The following is a 15,639-nucleotide window of genomic DNA, read 5'->3' as shown; positions in this document are numbered from 1 at the left end:
CATGAATATGGCAGCACAAGTGCTATAAAATATGAAGATACAGAAGAATTTTATGAAGAACAAGAAGAATCGAGTTCAAGAAAAAGGCATAAAATAGTACCACCTCTTCGCATAACATAATAAAAAAGTTTTACCATGGATTCTAAAATTCAAATGAATAATTTTTCAAATAAACTTTGGAAGAATCTTATAAATGAAAGCTGGGAAAGAATTTCACAATCAACTAAAAATATTGAAGAATATGAAAAATATCTTGAAGAAGAAAAAGACGCTGAAGGCATAGAACTTTTATCATCTATTATTAGCATACACAAACAATTAGTAAACAGCTCTTTAAAAAATATTAAAGAAATTTCAGCAAAGCTAGTAATCTGTAAAGCATATATTGCTTTGGGCAAACATTCTATGCAAAATCTATCTTCAAGTAATATTCATTATGAATTATAAGCTCGATGAAGACAATATCATATTCATGAAAACAACTCTTTTGAGTATATGAAAAGCAAACAACTCTTACGAGTACATGAAATAGATTTTTAAAGTAAAAAGCACGAAAAGCATACAAAATATTTCTGCATGTATTTCAACAATGGAAGCAGTCATCAAGCAGATTCAACACCAATTACAACAAAAAAGAGAACAAATTCAAACACAGCAACGACAACTATCAATTTTTCAGAGGGAGGAGGAGGTATTACTAGAAACCTTAAACATTTTAACCCAACAAAAAGCAGTCAAAAAAGAAACCCCAGAAAAAATCAAGGAAGAATCACCTTCGTTAACAACACCCTCATCATCCACATCAACACAAACACCAAATTCATAAACACCACATAAACCAACTATCATTAACTTAGAAGAACCATAAACACCCAAAAAAAACAAAGCTGGTATGAAATGACTGAAGAAGAAGAACAATCTCAACAAACATCGTATCCAGAAGAACCAAAGAAAAAATGGTATGTCATTTTTGACGGACCATCCAAAGGAATATACAACAACTGGGCAACAGCAAATCAGTTTATATTAGGCAGAAGCGTAACGCATAAAAGTTACAAAACTCTAGAAGCAGCAAAGGTAGCATTCAATGAAGCATATAAAACAATAGCAACTCAACCAGCCAATGAAACAAAACGTTTAGGATCGGGAATGGTTAATCTTAACCATTATCTTTATGGTCAAACAGCAAGCCTAAATGCCATGAATAGGATGAAAAGTATTCTCTCTACAACAGAAAAAGAAGATAAGAAGAAACCATCCACACACAGTTTTCAAAGGTTATGGGATAACCTTGTGAATTACAACGAAAATTACGCAACAATGATGTTCTATCCCAAAAATAGGAAAACTGGCCCTAAAGTAGTTTTCTTACCAGAAGCATCACCATTAACAATATCAGAATATTTCGTCCATGGATTAATTGATACCTTATATATCGATGGAAGAACACTTCATGAAATCAAGGAAATCCCTCAAAGAATGCAAGAAATAATAACCAGATACAGAGACAATTTTGTAAAAGAAAGAGAAATATTTCTTAGAATGCATTCAAGCTACCCAATATTTAACGAAGACCAACAGTTACTTGTCCCATCATTTACAATAGCATATCTCAGAGTAAGCAATGGTAATTATCCAACAAGAGACAAAGCATTAAAAATAACTCCAACAATCGATCATCTGGTGTCATCACTAGCAGAAGTTTATTTCGGATCCTCAAAAATAGGAAATGGCCAAGAACAGCAAGAAAATGTGAGAATCAATTACGTTCACAAAAATGTCTTAATCTACTCAAGCACTATTGAAAAAATTGATGAAAAAGGTCTCAATCTAATCAACAATTTTAAAGAACCCTTTGAAGCATTCACAGGACAACTTTCTGCTCTTCCAGAAGATATAAAAAGGCATTTATGTAAACAGATATCTAGGGCACCAAGGCACAGTTGCGAATACTGTCAAGAAGAAGACACATTCCTAGTATCATAATTTCCAACATTTGTCTTTTTTCAGAGTGGGAGGGATGTAGACTAAAGATAACAACGAATATATAAGTGGACCCCAGTGGACCTCATCAATAATGTAACATTATGTAACGTGTCCTTGTAATTATTGTATGTAAATACGTGTGTTTAATGTACTGGCCATGTGGGCCATAGGAACCAATAATGTAAGATAACGTGTATGGTTTATGTTTAAAGTTAAATAAGTGCGCGGGCTACAGCAATAATGTAAAAGATCAATAATGTAATCGATCGTAGTGCGTGGGTCCCAGAGCATCTGTAAATAGTAATATGGCTCACCTATAAAAGGAAGCCTCGGTTTTCATTTGTAATCAGGTTAAGTTTGATAATAAACCTCACTGGTTTCTTTCTGTTGAGTCTTTTAGATTCTGATTAGCAGAGCCCCCGTCGTTGAGTCCTAACCGATTCAGAATAGCGACTCCGTCGTTGAGTCTTAACCGATTCTGAATAGCGACACCTATCTAAGCATTATATATATTCATAATCTCAGTATACGTTTAGCACACAAATCCTTCATTATATCAATCGTCCATTTACTTATCCAAAAGGATAAAGTTAGACATATGTCATCATCAAAAGTTAGGCACATCAATTTACTCATACATGAATTCATATGTAACAATCTTATTCAACGTTCAAAGAAAACTATAATCGGATCCTCACAATCTAGATTAAATTAAACATAATATAATTCCGCACAAAGTTGAAACGTCATTTTGACCCTGGTATCTGAGCTAGCAGCACGATTCAAGAAAAGCAGTTGCACCTTCAGAATTCTGCATCAAAAGCAATCCAGAAAAAACATTCAGGTATACTTACAAACTTATTCTTAAATAATAAAATGACAAAAACTCAAGAGGAAGTATCTAATGAAATAATAGAAGGTATTACCACTATTAATGATATCGAAGATGAATCTGGTTTCATGGCTGATATCATGATAAACAGAAAAGCAATAAGAAGAACAAATTTTACATTATCTGAAAAACATAACTTTGATAATAATAGAAAAATTAAAGATATTTTCTCAAGAAAAAATATTACTTATTTTGGAAAAATGATTGGAGAAGAACCTGTACCTATTGAGCAAACAAAAGGAGATATATTAATTCCTATAATCAATAGAAAACAAATAAGCGATAGAATTAAACAAATGAATGAAAAAGATAGAACTAAAATAGCTTATGTACACATATCAACCATACAAATTATATTCAAAAGTACCTTCATGGGATGTAATACACCTATTGAATTAGAATTAAGAGACGATAGAATAATTGATAAACATGAAAGTATAATAGCTGAAGGAAAAATTAAGTTCGATGTAAACATTCAATTAGGTTTAAGTCTGAAAGATAAAGATCTAAACAAAAGCATTACAATAAGATATAAATTATTAAGAAGAAATTTTATGTATAAAGGAAATCACCTTTTTACGGTTACATATCAAATTAATTATGCATTAACAAATTCTCATCACAGTATTACTTTTAAAACTGATGATAGAATATATATATAGATAAACTTTTTGAACCTCTATTAAGCCTAAAAACACCAAAAGTATTTACTAGCCAAAGATATATCGAAAAAGGGAAATCAACTTTAGAATTACCATTTGTTTGGATACCACGTATAGAAAAACCAATTTCCATTACAATAGGTGAAAAATCTAGTGAAAATAAGGAAATAAAAGATTTAAAACAAATGATACGAACTCTAAGTCAACGAATTTAATGAATAAACTTGGTAGTATAGTTTTTAGTAGATTCGGAAACATAACTCCTAAAATAATATATAGTGAAACACTAGAATTAGAATTAGAAGTAATTAACCACGAACATAAAACTTATCAACTAGAATATATAAAGGCTGAAAATTACGATAAAAATAAACTCGAAATATTATATTCTAAAATATCGGGAAAAATTAAAAAAGATGAAGAATTATCCATAGTTGATTATTATAACAATGAAGCAAGAAAAAGATTTCAGAAGAAAATATGGAACCAAAAAATAAAATTAGACTTAAAAAATCATGAGTTCTAAAAGACAAATTAGTTGTTCATCAAAAAATTCAGTACTAAATTCCATTATAAAAAATTATTGGGAAATAATTTCTTCAATGTATAAAAATATTAAAGAAATCGAAAAAACCTTAATTAAAGAAAAATCATATCCATATTACAGACAGATAGAAAAAATTAAAGATCTAGAAACACGGATTCTTTTTTATAAACGTGCTATTAAATCTCTACATATAATGATTAAAGACCATTCATCCACGTTGTCATATTCAACTTGTTAAAAATTCATGGATTTATCAAATATTAAAATTGGAAAAGAAGGAATCACATCCAACAAACCATTTATACCATTTAATCAAACACTTTTCGAAATACTAAAAAATTTACCCGATGAATCAATTTACAAGATTGATGTAGAAAATATTTCAGAAAAACCTATAGGAGAAAAAGTAGAAATATTAAACTCCACATTAAATAATATAATAGAAATTCTAAGTTTTCTAGCATTAAGACAACTTCCAGAAATAAAAGAAACAATTTTAGAAAATATAAACAAAATAAAAATAGTAAAACAAGACACTAATCATGAACATGCCAGCATAAGTGCTATAAAATATGAAGATACAGAAGAATTTTATGCAGATCAAGAAGAATCGAGTTCAAGAAAAAGGCATAAAATAGTACCACCTCTTCGCATAAAATAATAAAAAAGTTTTACCATGGATTCTAAAATTCAAATGAATAATTTTTCAAATAAACTTTGGAAGAATCTTATAAATGAAAGCTGGGAAAGAATTTCACAATCAACTAAAAATATTGAAGAATATGAAAAATATCTTGAAGAAGAAAAAGACGCTGAAGGCATAGAACTTTTATCATCTATTATTAGCATACACAAACAATTAGTAAACAGCTCTTTAAAAAATATTAAAGAAATTTCGGCAAAGCTAGTAATCTGTTAAGCACACATTGCTTTGGGCAAACATTCTATGCAAAATCTATCTTCAAGTAATATTCATTATGACTTATAAGCTTGATGAAGACAAGATCATATTCATAAAACAACTCTTTTGAGTATATGAAAAGCAAAAACTCTTACGAGTACATGAAATAGCTTTTTAAAGTAAAAAGCACCAAAAGCATACAAAATATTTCTGCAGGTATTTCAACAATGGAAGCAGTCATCAAGCAGATTCAACACCAATTACAACAAAAAAGAGAACAGATTCAAACACATCAACGACAACTATCAATTTTTTAGAGAGAGGAGGAGGATTTACTAGAAACCTTAAACATTTTAATCCAACAAAAAGCAGTCAAAAAAGAAACCCCAAAAAAAATCAAGGAAGAATCACCTTCGTTAACAGCACCCTCATCATCCACATCAACACAAACACCAAATTCACAAACACCACATAAACCAACTATCATTAACTTAGAAGAACCAGAAACACCCAAAAAACAAAGCTGGTATGAAATGACTGAAGAAGAAGAACAATCTCAACAAACATTGTATCCAGAAGAACCAAAGAAAAAATGGTATGTCATTTTTAACGGACCATCCAAAGGAATATACAACAACTGGGCAACAGCAAATCAATTTATATTAGGTAGAAGCGTAACGCATAAAAGTTACAAAACTCCAGAAGCAGCAAAGGTAGCATTCAATGAAGCATATAAAACAATAGCAACTCAACCAGCCAATGAAGCAAAACGTTTAGGATCGGGAATGGTTAATCTTAACCATTATCTTTATGGTCAAACAGCAAGTCTAAATGCCATGAATAGGATGAAAAGTATTCTCTCTACAATAGAAAAAGAAGATAAGAAGAAACCATCCACACACAGTTTTCAAAGGTTATGGGATAACCTTGTGAATTACAATGAAAATTACGCAACAATGATGTTCTATCCCAAAAATAGGAAAACTGGCCCTAAAGCAGTTTTCTTACCAGAAGCATCACCATTAACAATATCAGAATATTTCGTCCATGGATTAATTGATACCTTATATATCGATGGAAGAACACTTCATGAAATCAAGGAACTCCCTCAAAGAATGCAAGAAGCAATAACCAGATACAGAGACAATTTTGCAAAAGAAAGAGAAATATTTCTTAGAATGCATTCAAGCTACCCAATATTTAACGAAGACCAACAGTTACTTGTCCCATCATTTACAATAGCATATCTCGGAGTAAGCAATGGTAATTATCCAACAAGAGACGAAGCATTAAAAATAACTCCAACAATCGATCATCTGGTGTCATCACTAGCAGGAGTTTATTTCGAATCCTCAAAAATAGGAAATGGCCAAGAACAGCAAGAAAATGTGAGAATCAATTACGTTCACAAAAATGTCTTAATCTACTCAAGCACTATTGAAAAAATTGATGAAAAAGGTCTCAATCTAATCAACAATTTTGAAGAACCCATTGAAGCATTCACAGGACAACTTTATGCTCTTCCAGAAGATATAAAAAGGCGTTTATGTAAACAGATATCTAGGGCACCAAGGCACAGTTGCGAATACTGTCAAGAAGAAGACACATTCCTAGCATCATAATTTCCAACATTTGTCTTTTTCAGCGTGGGAGGGATGTAGACTAAAGATAACAACGAATATATAAGTGGATCCCAGTGGACCTCATCAATAATGTAACATTATGTAACGTGTCCTTGTAATTATTGTATGTAAATACGTGTGTTTAATGTACTGGCCATGTGGGCCATAGGAACCAATAATGTAAGATAACGTGTATGGTTTATGTTTAAAGTTAAATAAGTGCGCGGGCCACAGCAATAATGTAAATGATCAATAATGTAATCGATCGTAGTGCGTGGGTTCCAGAGCATCTGTAAATAGTATTATAGCCCGCCTATAAAAGGAAGCCTCGGTTGTCATTTGTAATCAAGTTAAGTTTGATAATAAACCTCACTGGTTTCTTTCTGTTGAGTCTTTTAGATTCTAAATAGCAGAGCCTCCGTCGTTGAGTCCTAACCGATTCTGAATAGCAACACCGTCGTTGAGTCTTAACCGATTCTGAATAGCGACACCTATATAAGCATTATATATATTCATAATCTCAGTATATGTTTAGCACACAAATCCTTCATTATATCAATCGTCCATTTACTTATCCAAAAGGATAAAGTTGGGCATATGTCATCATCAAAAGTTAGGCACATCAATTTACTCATACATGAATTCATATGTAACAATCTTATTCAACTTTCAAAGCAAACTATAATCGGATCCTCATGATCTAGATTAAATTAAACATAATATAATTCCGTACAAAGTTGAAACGTCGTTTTGACCCTGAGGATCCGATTATAGTTTGCTTTGTGCGGAATTATATTATGTTTAATTTAATCTAGATCGTGAGGATCCGATTATAGTTTGCTTTGAACGTTGAATAAGATTGTTACATATGAATTCATGTATGAGTAAATTGATGTGCCTAACTTTTGATGATGACATATGCCTAACTTTATCCTTTTGGATAAGTAAATGGACGATTGATATAATGAAGGATTTTTGTGCTAAACGTATACTGAGATTATGAATATATATAATGCTTAGATACGTGTCGCTATTCAAAATCGGTTAAGACTCAATGATGGTGTCGCTATTCAGAATCGGTTAGGACTCAACGACGAGGGCTCTGCTATTCAGAATCTAAAAGACTCAACAGAAAGAAACCAATGAGGTTTATTATCAAACTTAACCTGATTACAAATGACAACCGAGGCTTCCTTTTATAGGCGAGCCATAATACTATTTACAGATGCTCTGGGACCCACGCACTACGATCGATTACATTATTGATCGTTTAAATTATTGCTGTGGCCCGCGCACTTATTTAATTTTAAACATAAACCATACACGTTATCTTACATTATTGGTTCCTATAGCCCACATGGCCAGTACATTAAACACAGGTATTTACATACAATAATTACAAGGACACGTTACATAATGTTACATTATTGATGAGGTCTACTGGGGTCCACTTATATATTCTTTGTTATCTTTAGTCTACATCCCTCCCACGCTGAAAAAAGATAAATGTTGGAAATTATGATGCTAGGAATGTGTCTTCTTCTTGACAGTATTCGCAACTGTGCCTTGGTGCCCTAGATATCTGTTTACATAAACGCCTTTTTATATCTTCTGGAAGAGCAGAAAGTTGTCCTGTGAATGCTTCAAAGGGTTCTTCAAAATTGTTGATTAGATTGAGACCTTTTTCATCAAATTTTTCAATAGTGCTTGAGTATATTAAGACATTTTGTGAACGTAATTGATTCTCACATTTTCTTGCTGTTCTTGGCCATTTCCTATTTTTGAGGATCCGAAATAAACTCCTGCTAGTGATGACACCAGATGATCGATTGTTGGAGTTATTTTTAATGCTTCGTCTCTTGTTGGATAATTACCATTGCTTACTCTAAGATATGCTATTGTAAATGATGGGACAAGTAACTGTTGGTCTTTGTTAAATATTGGGTAGCTTGATTGCATTCTAAGAAATATTTCTCTTTCTTTTGCAAAATTGTCTCTGTATCTGGTTATTGCTTCTTGCATTCTTTGAGGGAGTTCCTTGATTTCATGAAGTGTTCTTCCATCGATATATAAGGTATCAATTAATCCATGGATGAAATATTCTGATATTGTTAATGGTGATGCTTCTGGTAAGAAAACTGCTTTAGGTCCAGTTTTCCTATTTTTGGGATAGAACATCATTGTTCCGTAATTTACGTTGTAATTCAAAAGGTTATCCCATAACCTTTGAAAACTGTGTGTGGATGGTTTCTTCTTATCTTCTTTTTCTATTGTAGAGAGAATACTTTTCATCCTATTCATGGCATTTAGACTTGCTGTTTGACCATAAAGATAATGGTTAAGATTAACCATTCCTGATCCTAAACGTTTTGCTTCATTGGCTGGTTGAGTTGCTATTGTTTTATATGCTTCATTGAATGTTACCTTTGCTGCTTCTAGAGTTTTGTAACTTTTATGCGTTACACTTCTGCCTAATATAAACTAATTTGCTGTTGCCCAGTTGTTGTATATTCCTTTGGATGGTCCGTCAAAAATGACATACCATTTTTTCTTTGGTTCTTCTGGATACGATGTTTGTTGAGATTGTAATTTTTATCGTAATTTTCAGCCTTTATATATTCTAGTTGATAAGTTTTATGTTCGTGGTTAATTACTTCTAATTCTAATTCTACTTCTAATTCTAGTGTTTCACTATATATTATTTTAGGAGTTATGTTTCTGAATTTACTAAAAACTATACTACCAAGTTTATTCATTAAATTCGTTGACTTAGAGTTCGTATCATTTATTTTAAATCTTTTATTTCATTATTTTCACTAGATGTTTCACCTGTTGTAATGGAAATTGGTTTTTCTATACGTGGTATCCAAACAGATGGTAATTCTAAAGTTGATTTCCCTTTTTCGATATATCTTTGGCTAGTAAATACTTTTGGTGTTTCTAGGCTTAATAGAGGTTCAAAAAGTTTATCTATATATATATTCTATCATCAGTTTTAAAAGTAATACTGTGATGAGAATTTGTTAATGCATAATTAATTTGATATGTAACCGTAAAAGGGTGATTTCCTTTATACAAAAAAATTCTTCTTAATAATTCATATCTTATTGTAATGCTTTTGTTTAGATCTTTATCTTTCAGACTTAAACCTAATTGAATGTTTACATCGAACTTAATTTTTCCTTCAACTATTATACTTTCATGTTTATCAATTATTCTATCGTCTACCTCCCTCCCACTTATATTTTCATCGTGGGAGGGATGTAGTCTAAAGATAACAACGAATATATTAGTGGACCCCAGTAGACCTCATCAATAATGTAACATTATGTAACGTGTCCTTGTAATTATTGTATGTAAATACGTGTGTTTAATGTACTGGCCATGTGGGCCATAGGAACCAATAATGTAAGATAACGTGTATAGTTTATGTTTAAAGTTAAATAAGTGCGCGGGCCACATCAATAATGTAAACGATCAATAATGTAATCGATCGTAGTGTGTGGGTCCCAGAACATCTGTAAATAGTATTATGGCTCGCCTATAAAAGGAAGCCTCGGTTGTCATTTGTAATCAGGTTAAGTTTGATAATAAACCTCACTGGTTTCTTTCCGTTGAGTCTTTTAGATTCTGAATAGCAGAGCCCCCGTCGTTGAGTCCTAACCGATTCTGAATAGCGACACCATCGTTGAGTCTTAACCGATTCTGAATAGCGACACCTATCTAAGCATTATATATATTCATAATCTCAGTATACATTTAGCACACAAATCCTTCATTATATCAATTGTCCATTTACTTATCCAAAAGGATAAAGTTAGGCATATGTCATCATCAAAAGTTAGGCACATCAATTTACTCATACATGAATTCATATGCAACAATCTTATTCAACATTCAAAGCAAACTATAATCGGATCCTCACGATCTAGATTAAATTAAACATAATATAATTCCGCACAAAGTTGAAACGTCGATTTGATCCTGGTATCAGAGCTAGCATCACGATTCAAGAAAAGCAGTTGCGCCTTCAGAATTCTGCATCAAAGCAATCAAGAAAAAACACTCAGGTATGCTTACAAACTCAAAACTTGAAATATGAGTAATATTGAAGAACAAGTTGAAACTTTAACCAAACTAATGGCAGCTTTAGATATACCTGAAACAAACGAAGAAGCAGATATAATATTTGATTATAGTTCAGAAGAAGAAAATCCTTATACACAATATAATTTTGCTCAAAAACGAAAAAAATCTGATATTGAAGAAGAAAATCTAAGACAATTTGATTATAAGCCACCATCACCAACTGAAAATTATTTATATCAACAAAATATGATAAGAAGTAAAATGAATAAATGGGAACAAATACCACCACAGTACATACCTAAAGTACCTATAATAAATACTAACGATGAAATTTTAAATATTGACTGTGAAACGAATATAGAAGAAAGAATACAAGATTGGTATAACAAAATGAGCGCACAAATTCAACTAACTAATGAACTAAAAGAACTCTCACCCATAGAATTGTTAAACTTTATAATTCATAAAACTTCAGGAAATGTCTTTAGATATTTAGAATCTTGGACTGTTGAAGAAAGAGCTATGGTAGCATCAATCGATGCTATAACAACATTTGAAAGTATCGTAGGAAAAATTGTCCAAGAATTTACAGGAAGGAATCCCAAAGTTGAGGTTTCTAATGAATTATTTAGAGAAATAGTTTTTGACATATAACTAATTTAAAAATATGCAATATGTACTACCTTGAACCTTTCATATGTGAATTCTCTGAGCAATATTACAAATTAAGTGCCTCACAAAAGAAAATAGCACTAGATATGTTTTTTAACAAATTACCTGAATCAGTTGCCACAAGAATTAAAGATGACTACAACACTAGAGATAAGTCAAAAATTGAAGATAGTCTAGGAGCACGCATTACTGAAGTAAAAACTTGGATGAAAAGTGAATGTTTAAAAGAAAAAGCTAGAAGAGAAGCACATGTAAAACTCTATTGTAAAATTCAAAGTAACCAAGTTGGAAGATATGGCTGTGAGCCTAAAAAATGGAAAAAGAAACCATATAAATCTAGGTATAAGAAATCTTATAAAAATAATGAACAAAGATATTTTAGAAATAAAAATCAGCACACACAAAAATATCCGAAACAAGAAGATTCTAAAGAACAATATTGTCCATCTAAGAAAAAAGACTGCAGATGCTGGCTATGCCATGAAATAGGACATTATGCAAATAATTGTCCAAAAAAGGGAGAAAAGAGAGAAACAAAAATATTAAAAATCGCTTATGACCTAGGATACGAACCTTTAGAAGATTCTGAGATAGACTCTGATATAGAAATCTATGCATACACTAGTGACGATGAATAAAAAAGAAATAAATCCAAACGCAACTTTTATTACAGTCTTTGTTGATCATAAACCGTTATTAGCATATATAGACTCTGGATCTACGATGTGTTTTGGAAAGAAAAAATCTTTTAAAAATTGGGAAAAACTAAAAAACCTTTAGAAATTATTGTTGCTGACAAATCCGTACACAATATTTGGTATGTCAGTAAATGGTTTTTATTGTAATAGAAAAACATACATTTATTGGCCCAACTATTTATATGCATGACTCTGGAGTAGATCTAATAATTGGAAATAACTTCTTAAAATTATATCAACCATTTATACAAACCACTGAGAGCATTAGCCTAAGGCATCCTAAAAAAAAAAAAATGGTTTCCATACCAATTAAAAGACAAAAGAAGTCATACGATCTATAGCACAAAATATAAAATTTCAAATAGAAATGATTTATCTTTTAACAAAAGAAAACCTTGAAGAAACCCTAAAAGATGTATGTAGTTAAAACCCTTTAAATATAAAAAATACTAACGATCAGTTAATCACTATTAAATTAAAAAATCCACATGATGAAATAAACGTATCTAATAAAATTCCTTATAGCATAAAGGACGTTAAAGAATTTAAAGAAGAATGTCAACAACTTCTTGAAAAAGGAATTATAAGAGAAAGCAAAAGTCCTCATTCAGCACCCGCTTTTTATGTAGAAAATAAAAATGAAATAAAACGAGGCAAAAGAAGAATGGTTATAAATTATAAAAAAATGAATGATGCTACAATTGGTGATTCATATAAATTACCTCGAAAAGACTATATTTTAGAAAAAATAAAAGGAAGTACTCTTTTTAGCACTTTCGATGCAAAATCTGGTTATTGGCAATTAAGACTTGATGAAAGTACTAAACCCTTAACAGCTTTTTCTTGTCCTCCGCAAAAACATTACGAATGGAATGTTTTACCTTTTGGGTTAAAACAAGCACCATCAATTTATCAAAGGTTTATGGATAACAGTTTACAGGGATTAGAAGACATATGTCTCGTTTATATCGATGATATTATTGTTTTTACTAGTGGAAATAAACAGGTACACATTGATGCAGTTTTCAGAGTCCTACAAAGGATAAAAGAAAAAGGAATAATTTTATCTCAGAAAAAATCAAAACTTTTACAAACAGAAGTTGAATATCTAGGATTAAATATTTCAAAAAATGAGGAAATCTCTCTAATTAATACCACACAAGAAAAGCTAAACCTTTTTCCGGATAAGTTAGAGAATCGAAAACAAATCCAAAGATTTCTTGGATGTTTAAATTATATTGCTGAATAAGGCTTTCTGAAAAATTTAGCAAAAGATAGGAAGATTTTGCAGAAAAAACTTTCTGAAAAAATTAAATGGAATTGGACACAATCTGACACAGAATTGGTCCAAAAAATTAAAAAATCAGTACAATATCTTCCAGCATTATATAATCCAGAAACAAAAGATTTTTTGATCATAGAAACTGATGCATCAGATGATACATGGGCAGGATGTATGAAAGCAATTAAAAATGGCAAGCAACTATTTGGGCTAGACATTGATGGAAATCAAGTCAACCCCACTCATGCATTAGCTCAATCGAGCATTGGACAATCCTCTGTTTTTAAAACAGATAAGCACGAACAAAAATTATGCAAATATATTTCAGAAACATTCACATCTACAGAACAAAGATACAACACTCATGAAAAAGAGACATTAGCTTGTCTTAACACTCTTAAAAAATGGAAAATCGATTTATTACAAACAAGATTCGAGTTACGAACAGACTCCAAATACGTAACTGGATTCTGGCGATACAAATTACAAGCAGATCTTGGTAGAGGACGCCTAATAAGTTGGCAACTACAATTACACCAGTATTATCCATATATTCGTTACATAAAAAGTGATAACAACATTATTGCAGACACTCTCACCAGAGAATGGAAGCCATCTTAGAACATGTCCTTCTTCAGATACAGCAAAGACAGGTACAAATACAAGCACTTCAACAACAAATGTCAATTTTTCAGGGGGAGGAGGAGGAATTACAACAAATTTTTTCACTCCTTTCAGAAAAACTACAATTAAAAAATGAAGCACAAATATTACTTTTCAAGAAACGGCACCCTCAAAATCATTCAACAAACCTCAAAAAGAAACAGATGCTCAAGTTCTAAAATTTTTAAAACGATATAGTCAAGATTCGTATGTAGATAAAAGAGGCAATATATGGGCAGTACATGCAGAATCAAACAATGGATTCAAATTCTGGGCAAATTACGGAACACAACATAAAGTCGACGATCCAACTTCAACTCCAACAGGATGGATATTAGAAGATGAACAAACAGCAAACAAATTACCAGAAGAATGGAAAGATTTCGCGGATTCAGAAAGAGGCATTTAAATCTCCAACTCTTGTCATTTTTAGCGTGGGAGGGATGTAGCCTAAAGATAACAACGAATATATTAGTGGACCCCAGTGGACCTCATTAATAATGCAACATTATGTAACGTGTCCTTGTAATTATTGTATGTAAATACGTGTGTTTAATGTACTGGCTATGTGGGCCATAGGAACCAATAATGTAAGATAACGTGTATGGTTTATGTTTAAAGTTAAATAAGTGCGCTGGCCACAGCAATAATGTAAACGATCAATAATGTAATCGATCGTAGTGCGTGGGTCCCAAAACATCTGTAAATAGTATTATGGCTCGCCTATAAAAGGAAGCCTCGGTTGTCATTTGTAATCAGGTTAAGTTTGATAATAAACCTCACTGGTTTCTTTCTGTTGAGTCTTTTAGATTCTGAATAGAAGAGCCCCCGTCGTTGAGTCCTAACCGATTCTAAATAGCGACACCGTCGTTGAGTCTTAACCGATTCTGAATAGCGACAACTATCTAAGCATTATATATATTCATAATCTCAGTATACGTTTAGCACACAAATCCTTCATTATATCAATCGTCCATTTACTTATCCAAAAGGATAAAGTTAGGCATATGTCATCATCAAAAGTTAGGCACATCAATTTACTCATACATGAATTCATATGTAACAATCTTATTCAACGTTCAAAGCAAACTATAATCATATCCTCATGATCTAGATTAAATTAAACATAATATAATTCCGCACAAAGTTGAAACGTCGTTTTGACCCTGGTATCAGAGCTAGCAGCACGATTCAAGAAAAGCAGTTGCACCTTCAGAATTCTGCATCAAAAGCAAACAAGAAAAAACACTCAGGTATGCTTACAAACTCAAAACTTGAAATATGAGTAATATTGAAGAACAAGTTGAAACTTTAACCAAACTAATGGCAGCTTTAGATATACCTGAAACAAACGAAGAAGCAGATATAATATTTGATTACAGTTCAGAAGAAGAAAATCCTTATACACAATATAATTTTGCTCAAAAACGAAAAAAAAATCTAATATTGAAGAAGAAAATCTAAGACAATTTGATTATAAGCCACCATCACCAACTGAAAATTATTTATATCAACAAAATATGATAAGAAGAAAAATGAATAAATGGGAACAAATACCACCACAGTACATACCTAAAGTACCTATAATAAATACTAACGATGAAATTTTAAATATTGACTGTGAA

At 31.5% G+C, this 15,639-nt stretch overlaps 2 protein-coding genes across 2 annotated transcripts; both read left to right on the top strand.

The window, feature by feature from the left end:
• The first annotated feature begins 897 nt into the window (after positions 1-897).
• LOC139854298 (uncharacterized) lies at positions 898-1,986 on the top strand. The gene has a single exon (XM_071843612.1). The coding sequence runs from the start codon at positions 898-900 to the stop codon at positions 1,984-1,986; it is 1,089 nt and encodes a 362-aa protein (XP_071699713.1).
• A 3,535-nt stretch (positions 1,987-5,521) lies between these two features.
• LOC139854291 (uncharacterized) lies at positions 5,522-6,610 on the top strand. Its single transcript, XM_071843606.1, has one exon. It carries the CDS (start codon positions 5,522-5,524, stop codon positions 6,608-6,610), a length of 1,089 nt encoding a protein of 362 aa, XP_071699707.1.
• The last annotated feature ends 9,029 nt before the right edge of the window (positions 6,611-15,639 follow it).

Source organism: Rutidosis leptorrhynchoides, chromosome 1 (assembly GCF_046630445.1).
Source record: "Rutidosis leptorrhynchoides isolate AG116_Rl617_1_P2 chromosome 1, CSIRO_AGI_Rlap_v1, whole genome shotgun sequence".
Classification (NCBI taxonomy): Eukaryota; Viridiplantae; Streptophyta; class Magnoliopsida; order Asterales; family Asteraceae; genus Rutidosis; species Rutidosis leptorrhynchoides.
This window is presented reverse-complemented; position numbering and strand designations above follow the sequence as displayed.

What these genes read in the sequence shown, in the direction of transcription:
- LOC139854298 (XM_071843612.1), top strand. Translation starts at nt 898, where the DNA reads ATGACTGAAGAAGAAGAACAATCTCAACAAACATCGTATCCAGAAGAA.
- LOC139854291 (XM_071843606.1), top strand. Translation starts at nt 5,522, where the DNA reads ATGACTGAAGAAGAAGAACAATCTCAACAAACATTGTATCCAGAAGAA.